The sequence below is a fragment of the Rhipicephalus sanguineus genome, unplaced genomic scaffold, assembly GCF_013339695.2.
Source record: "Rhipicephalus sanguineus isolate Rsan-2018 unplaced genomic scaffold, BIME_Rsan_1.4 Seq876, whole genome shotgun sequence".
Classification (NCBI taxonomy): Eukaryota; Metazoa; Arthropoda; class Arachnida; order Ixodida; family Ixodidae; genus Rhipicephalus; species Rhipicephalus sanguineus.
In genome coordinates, this window is record NW_023616191.1 from 20,135 (window position 1) to 28,709 (window position 8,575).

At 46.9% G+C, this 8,575-nt stretch overlaps 1 protein-coding gene across 1 annotated transcript; it reads right to left on the reverse strand.

The window, feature by feature from the left end:
* Window positions 1-5,318: 5,318 nt before the first annotated feature.
* LOC119378567 (uncharacterized) lies at window positions 5,319-8,195 on the reverse strand (the record flags this gene model as incomplete). Its single annotated transcript, XM_037647655.1, has 2 exons — window positions 8,027-8,195; window positions 5,319-6,134 (listed from the first exon to the last, which is right to left on the reverse strand). Coding segments are annotated over exons 1-2 (868 nt in total), but the record flags the coding sequence as incomplete, so codon positions are not given.
* Between the last annotated feature and the right edge of the window lie 380 nt (window positions 8,196-8,575).

Below are 8,575 nucleotides of genomic sequence, written 5' to 3' on the forward strand. Positions count from 1 at the left end.
AAAGATGAAATTTAGTTCAACCGTCCGCCCATGTCTAACTCAAGAAAAATGTTGCGATTAAAACAAGCAAAATAAAAAAAATACGCTCCACTGTAAAAAGGAGTGCCTCCAAAGAAAAGTTGTTTACCGAAGAGTAATAATGCGAACGCCTCCCACTGAGTATTTGTGCCAGTTATTTGAACAGCCATTTCTTGAACGTGTGCAAGAGAACCTGTCCAAGTAAACTCGGCCAACAAGCCGCTCCTCTCGTCGAGGCTCGAGCATGAGCAGTTTTCAGGTACAGCAACTATGAAGTCCAAATATAACTCGTCGAGAACTCGCCCGTTTTAAAGGACGGAAACGAGCTCCTCTGATGGCTGTTTCGTTGACACGCAATCGCTACGTCGAGATCAAATCCAGCCTGCGCTTCAATAACCGTGACCACACGCCCTCAGCAGATGACCCTCACAGAGGACAGTCTTTTGAAGTAGCGCCCTGTTATTGACTTTTCACTTTCGAAGTTTTAGATGGCTCCCTTCAGGGTCGAGCGTTGTGCGCAGACGAGCAAATGGATGCGTTCAAGGTTTCTTTGTATCTCAGGCAGTGTGCCTCTGGCGAAGCTCAGAAACGAAAGAACATGATTTTTTCTTTCCCCTTGGCGACTCATCGAGCACTTGTTGACTACTCTGACACGTACACTCGCGAGATCAACCTTGTATACATTTGGAGCCAGATGAAGGAGTCATTGGACACGTTTTGAAAATTGCGTATGTGAGTGAAGAGGTCTGAACTGGACTTAGTTCAATAACCGGTTTGCGTTGCTGAATATTGTGTACCACTCTGGCCACAAAGAACTCGGCGTGCCTTGACAAAGTGCGTCAAGAACAGCTAAGACTGTTTCGACTCGTGTCCGCTTCAACAACAACATCTGGCTCCTCGAGTACTGGCATATGTCAAAGTTTGTTTTCTTAGCAATAAGTTATCATGCGTGAAACATCCCTGTAACATTCTTTCCATTTCTCTTGGCAGTACGCTCCTTTGCGTAGTGAAGTGGACGAAACGCTCAGTGTCGCGAGAATGCGACACACCAATTTTTGTAGCAGCAAGTCCTAGACATGAATTTTCTGCCATTTTCCTAATAAAATTAGGCTATCTAGAGCGGCGAAGCTAAAATATATACTGTTTATTTAACTCTTTTGGCATTATTGGATTAAGGAATGTTGTCACAAATCAAATCTCAATTATTATCAGTCCTTCATGGTGTATTTTCACTTGACCATTCATCATCTATCTGCGAGCATATGTTAAAGAAGACATATGTTAAAAAAAAGAAACAGAAACTATAGCCAAAAGTGAGAAAGCGCACAGAAGTCAAGGGGTTCACATGGAGGCGGATGCTTGAAAATCTTCTGTTTGTGTTTGCCGTGTTATACCACGTTCTCCTTTTCTGCCCGAGATATTCCGATGAAAGAGTAACGCTCGCAAAGACACTGGGACTGTTGCAAAAGCATTCCTTCGTTATGAGGATACCATTTATACATAATTTCGAAGGACAAAAAAAATTAAGCACTTGGTCAGCGTTCAGATACGATAAAGAAGCTGATTTTTTTTTTTCTCGGACAGAATCAGGAAGTCGCCGTAAGATGCGGGGTCGGTGTAAAATTGCGTCGTATAACGAAGGTTTTTAATACGTTATTTCTATGGGGATTTTGCCGGGACCAAACCGATTCGTCGTGAAATGCGGGTCGTCGCGAATCCGGGGGAGGAATAATCGAGAATCCACTGCTAGGTTTAGAACCCAGAAACATCATTGAGGTACCACGTACACTAAAATATTTTCATGTATACCCCTTACTAATCGAAATATAATATTGACTTGTTCGCTTGATTGTTCTATTATACTGTTACGTGAATGACGACTCGGTAGACTGTAGTCCGTAGACTATTTACACGATATATTTACAGTAGCGGTTGCAGCGCTGACCGGTTCAGCTCAGAGCCCGAGCGGAGAGAGATCTTCCTTCTCTTCGTCCGGCGCACACGCGCATGGTTCGAGGGGCTGGCAATATGCATGTAGCAATATGACCTAACTGCCAGTAAACAGTTTAGTTGTGTAACTGCACATATGGCAGCCCAAATGACTGAAATAAGAACTAGTATATGCTTCTTCTGCAGGCCTTCTACTTCATTTAAAAAACCTGCACAGCATTACTGAAGACCTATGAAAATGTCACTGCCTTGCGTTTACACGAAATGCCTGTGAATAGTTTTGTATTGTGTTTGCATTGTCTTGTTTTGTATTTTATTTATCTTTAAATATATATATAATTTACTTGCCTGAGTGCACTTGGGTTTCAATTGCCTTTCTTGGTGAGTCGCTCTGGCCCGCACCCTTATGCTTTCCATCACACTTAGGCATTGTTCAGCGCTCACAGGTTGAAACTGTGCAATTTAAAGCTATGTTATGAATGCAATTTCATTTCTAGCATCTTCAGTTCGTGTCGTATTGGTGTAAATTCAACTTTATCAGAGGAAATATCAGAGGAAATATTACTTTTGGCAGCTGCGTTTGTAGCAACATAACGCACTTAACACGAGCAGTTGTGCATACCAGTCGTTATTCTGACGCAGACACTTGGGCTAGTTGCTGACAACTTAACTTGGGCATCTGAACAAATGTAAAGGAATGCTCGAGTAAGGAACAGACACGTAGCCACCCTTCCTGTGCACGTGTCTCTTCCTTATTTGAGTGTTGCTTTGTGCTTGTTGTTTCAACCTGTGAGCACTGTACATTCAGGCACAACATAAGCATAAGGTCCATAATATGTCCACGACAGGATCTCGTTCTGGATATCCTGTGAATCTGCAAAAACGTTTTTTCAACATCTGTCGGACCTCCGATTGAGCTCTAGCGGATATTTACGGATCACTGGATATCCATTACATCCGAAACGGATATATATTGGATTCCTGAGGGATATCTGTGGTTGCTTGGGAACGGAATGATTCATGTAAGGCACCTCTGCATCCCTGGGCATGGCCGACAGCACCGTGGAGACGAATTCACTTGTACTTCGCGGTACCTTTCCGGGGAACTACCTTTTTGGTAGTTGCAGATGCCCACTCAAAGTGGCCGGAAACCGCTAGAGGAGTTAACAGCTACTCGACTATCGGGACAGTTCGTTATATAAACGTAGTCATGCACTACGCGATTGCACGGAATAAACCCCTTTCACTTCTGCTTCCGGATTCTTCCTTCGTCTGCTGTTTCCGCCCCCCGACGAAGCACGACACCCTCCCTGGCTTTTCTTGGAACCTGGTAAGTACTGCAACCTAGGGTGCCCCCGATGTCCTCCTCGCACGCCACTCCGTACAGGTAAAGACATTCTTTGAAGGGGTTCTCAGCGCCACAACCGATTTTCTTGCACTATCCGCCATTGTTACGCCCAACTCGCGTATCGGGACGCCGCAGCAGTTGGCAGGAATGTGCTGCTGATTAATTTAGGCATGCGAAATGTCCGGCTGCTGCGTGCTGTATTTTGTGTCCCGTCTATCGCGCTTAATTTTCATCAAGTGTGCTTCATCACCAACTTGCCCTAACCTCGAGTGTGCTGTATACTTCGTCACTTACCAACGGGAGTATAAGACATTGTTCACTCCTCTTGAAGGAGTAAGTGATTGGGGCATAGGAGGTTTTTGGTGCTTATAAGGTGATCAAATTCCCATTTCGGCTAACGTTTGCTATAGTGCCGTTTTATCTGTTTTATGGCAACAGCGGCGCCGTTTGTAGACAAAAATTAATCACCTGATCGTGCACTGCATGTACTCATTTCGTCGACACGATATTATCAGAAAACCATGAAAAATAACTGCAAATTAGGTGGCACCAGTTAAAACAGGTATTACGTGGCAGCAGAAAGCACAGGACTGGGTTGATTGGCGGAACATGGGAGAGGCCTTTGCCCTGCAGTGGGCGTAGACAGGCTGATGATGATGATGATGATGATGATGATGAGGTAAAAACTGGCGGCTAGTGAACGTCACGTTGCGCAAACACCTATTGCCACCCCAAAAAACGCGAGGTCGGTAGCATGCCCAACCAACGCCAACGGAACGCGATCATGCAAGTGCTCCGGCTCCGCCTCGCCTCATGGTCCCCTTTAGCGGGAGATGGTGTAATCTTTTTGACAGCTGTATATAGTGTAGCAGGAAGAATTCGTGAACTACTAAAATACCGAGGAAAAGAATTACATCATCTCTCATTCTAAAAAGACAGGGCTTGGAAACACGGACACAAGAAAGAAGTCAGGACTGTTCATATTTAAAGAAAAGCGGCGCACAAAAAGACGGAGACAAGGAAGAGAACCACACACAGCGCTGCATGTGGTTCTCGCAGCGCTGTGTGTGGTTCTCTTCTTTGTCTCCGTCTTTTTGTGCGCCGCTCTTCTTTAAATATGAATATACACCAACTCGCCCAACTTTCTATTCTGTTACAAGTCAGAACTGCACAAACGCCAAAGACACCACGGCGTTTTTGGTGCCCTGACTTTTTTCCTGTGTCCGTGTTTGCACTCCCTGTCCTACCAACTAGCTCAGCTCTCTGTTATTCTAACCATCTCCCGCTAAAGGGGACAATGAGGCGATGCCAAGGAGGAGCATTTGCACGATCGCGTTCCGTTGGCGTTCGTTGGGCATGCTACCGACCTCACGTCGTGGAACGTGAAGAGGAACGCTACGCACGTCGTGTCTTCCCTCTAGCCTGGACGTTAATTCTCACAGGGAGAGCGGGGAACGCGGACGACAGGCGAGCGAGAGCGGGGGAGCGTAGGAGAAGAGGGAGAGGGGGAGGGGACGCGCATGCGCTAGCGCTCATCGCGGCGTCGCGCAGGAGAGAATGAGGTTCGTGAGAGGCGGGAAGTAGAGAGGGGGAGTGGAGAAGAGGTGTGTGGAGAGGAGGTGTGCGGAGAGGGTTTGTGCATGCGTAGTAAGGGTGGTCACGCCGCACACCACCACCACCACCAGATTGAACTACGCCATAAGATGCTTCGCATCTAAAAACGTTTTTGTTGTTCACATGCAATGCCATGACGGCCTTTAAAATGAGTTGAGGAATAAAATGAGTTGAAATTCAGCGCTGTTTTCTGCATCTCGTTTTTCTTAGTGGTGAGTTTTGCGCCTTACCTACCGTATCAAGTATGAAACCACTCGGCCAGATAAAGCGTTTGTTACAACGACGAGCCGCGCAATGAACTTTATGAGGATGCTCAGAATACTCACAGTGTTCCCGGTCTTTAATCTCTATGTATAAAGCAAAGTTAAATTAATCTAGAAACACTCACACTTTGCAGCAGCACTAAAAAAGATAGCTTGCCTACCTGCTCTGTCTACAGTGATGTCAATGGTCTGCATGTAGCCGTCTTCCCACCAGAAAAACTTGGCGATGTACACCGTTTGCAACATAGACGTAGACGCCACACACCAATTCCAGCCGGTCGCCTCGACTTGAGCCTTCCATCCGACCAACACCAGCAGCTGCCACATCATCATTCCGAAGCGGCAGTTCGTCCACTGTTTAACGTCCAGACGCTCCGCGATGCGAGGGTACAGCTCTAGACCCCAGTAGAAGTCGAACACTACGCTTCCTGTTGGTCCGTGCTCTCCTGGCGAAGGACACGTTCGTCCCTTTACGTACAGAAGCAGCGAAATTATGGAGGCGAACAGTACTAGAGCGACAGCAAATCCGGGCATCCTCCTGTACACGGTCTGACAAGGAACGTTGATGACTAAGAGAATGAAAGCCGCTATGCTCATAGTGATGACGTAATAGGTGAAGCCGCTCTTCCGATACACAGGCCTGTGCCCCGTCGACGTTGGTGGGCCGTAATAAGTACTACCGGGAATCAGTAATAGTGAGAGGCCGCTGTAAGCTGTGTACGCGCCAATAAAGGCCCACGTTTCCAGAGTTAGAAATGTTTGAACCGTCCAGGATTCGATCCAGAAATTTGTGAACCCAAGCTCGAGGGCCTTTGCCGAGGATGAGCTGTGAGAGACCACGAAGGAGATGAGGCACACCACGACGTTTGGCACAAGCAGCATGATAGTCAAAGGAAGCAGCGTATGCGTGAGAAAACGAAGGCGTTCATCTCCTTGCACCCCTGCGTAAAGAAAAATTATGGTTGAATTGTTGTCGTAACAGAGAAGAAAAACGATGTCATTTGGTTCAAATATGAGTCGGCGTGCGCGAGGTACTCGGAACAAATAGGGCATTGACTCTTCATTTAATACAAGGCGTTAAATACGCCTTCCATCTTTTTTTGTTTGTGTGTACTAATTCTCATCGCCAGCGAAGCTTTTTTCATCCCCCCGCGTGGCATTTAAGAATAAACCGCCGATTTAACAGCCGTCAGACGGGATCGAATGCCGACCGCGGCGGCCGCATTTTCCGTGGAGGAGAAAATGCTTGAGGCCCGTGTACTTACATTTAGGTGCACGTTAAAGGGGTAATGAAGCACCCCTTGGGCTTGTTGAAGAAAACACATCATGCGGAAAGCTGACACGACCATGAACTGCTTAGCCAACTGCACGCCACGTAAAGGCTACAAGCGGAACGCGAAGTTGCTGTTTTCTCAGGCGCCCTTTATTCAAACAGAGGCCGGTTCTCACTCTCGTCGGTGGGCGGGGCGTCTGCCTGTTGACGTCGCAATCTGCATCTCCACGTCGCAAAAGGCACAGCATCCTCATTGGCCGACAGCCGATATAAATCGAGAGCGGTGTTCGGGTCAGATGCGCTTCTTGCCACGGGGTGCCGCCACTTGCCGGCGCCGCACTCCTCAGTACACGGTAGCCGCACTCGCGCACGCGAATCACAGCGGGAGAGCGATCGCGTTTCATGACGCGCGCTGACGTAACTTCTTTTCCCCCGTGTCATCCCTCCCTGTGTAGCTTCCAGTGCGCTCGTTGGGACGAGAAAAGAGAGAAAGCGCTGAGAGCGTACGCCAAACCCCCGTAACTCCGCTCATTATTGATGGATTCGAGAAATTTTTGGGGCAATCGATTCGGGAGGCGGTAAACCCCGATACTGAAGTCATTAGATCATTACTTGGAAAAGTGGTTCATGACCCCTTTAAAGAACCCCAGTTGTTCGAAATTTCAGGAGCCCTCCACTAATCACTACATCATTTTGGGACGTAAAACCGTAACAGTTAATATAAAAGCCGTGACAATACGCTCGCTTGCAAATGTATAGCTCATATCCTCCCAGACACAGAAGCCGGGAAAGCGCCATAGTCTTAAAGGGACACTAAAGAGCAAAACGATTTTTCTCGCATTAGTAAAGTAGTCTTCCACGATACCAAGAACACCACGCTTGCTGCGAGAAGACGCTTAATAAGCGAGAAAACGCTTAAAAAGAAAATGCAGGTGGCGACGCCACCTTGGAATTCCCGCACCATTTGCCGTGACGTCACATGTTTTTGACGGCGCCTGCTTGGGCCTACGCAGTTCCTAATCGGTTAAATCGAAGTACATTGTCGTCTGAGGGGCCGAGAGACTTGACATAACGAGTTTGCGGAAATTTCGTCTAGCCAATGGCGCCGAAATGCGTTAAATGCTCTTTGAAACCTTTTACGTCACGAATTACAAAGTTCGGCGCGTAATTTAAAAATGAAACTTTGAATTTGGTTTTCTCCTCTAATAATAAACCAATGGTGGCGAAATAAACTACACAAGAGTTCTCCAAACACACTTTATCAATCTAAACCAATTCATTCTTTCTCTTTAGTGTCCCTTTGAGGTTCATAAATGACAAACTATCCAGATGCGCGCTCTCCTCAGGTAATCTTAAAGTTGCGCGCAACTTTAAGCAATATTTGTGATGCCGCCCTTCGCTTGATATGACGCCATGATCTTCAATGGCGTCATGTGGTCTTCAAGCGAAGGAGTGTCCTCCAGTGAGGTATTCCTGCCCTCGGCTGTCCTCCAGTGATTTTGTAGCTATATTTCACAATCAACCATAAAACGAAGTAGTGAGGATTGGACCGGTACTCACCCGATGACAGCTGCTGCTTTCCAGTCTTAACTTTTCTTGTATCCTGTGCCATATTTCTTTACAAATATTACAGAGCCCTAATGCAACGGAAATTTCGCGATCCCCTAGCAGTTGTTCTAAGCAATGCCAGAAAGTTGTAATAAGCAGCACTACGCGCGTCAAAACACCAAGTGCTCCCAACAGTGAAAAGAGCAAAGCAAACACTGCTCCGAGACTTTGGAAGCTCGCGGCCCTGTTTTTCCAAGATTAGAGCCAGCGATAACAGCCCGCCGTCCTCGACAGAATGGCTGATTGTGCGAGTCGGTGACTCATAATACTTGAAATACGAGCGCGTTACTAAACAGGGACACAAGAAGACAGGGACAAGCACCTACTACATTCATGAACAAAATCCGAGATGTTTTGTGTCACTGTCTAGTGTCACTGCCTTTTTGTGTCACTGTCTAGTAACGAGCTCATATTTCAAGTACCGGCGGACTCGTCACTTCAGATGGAACCGTAGATTTAAAATAGCGCACCTTTGCCTTTCCCGCTTTTCATTACTGTGCA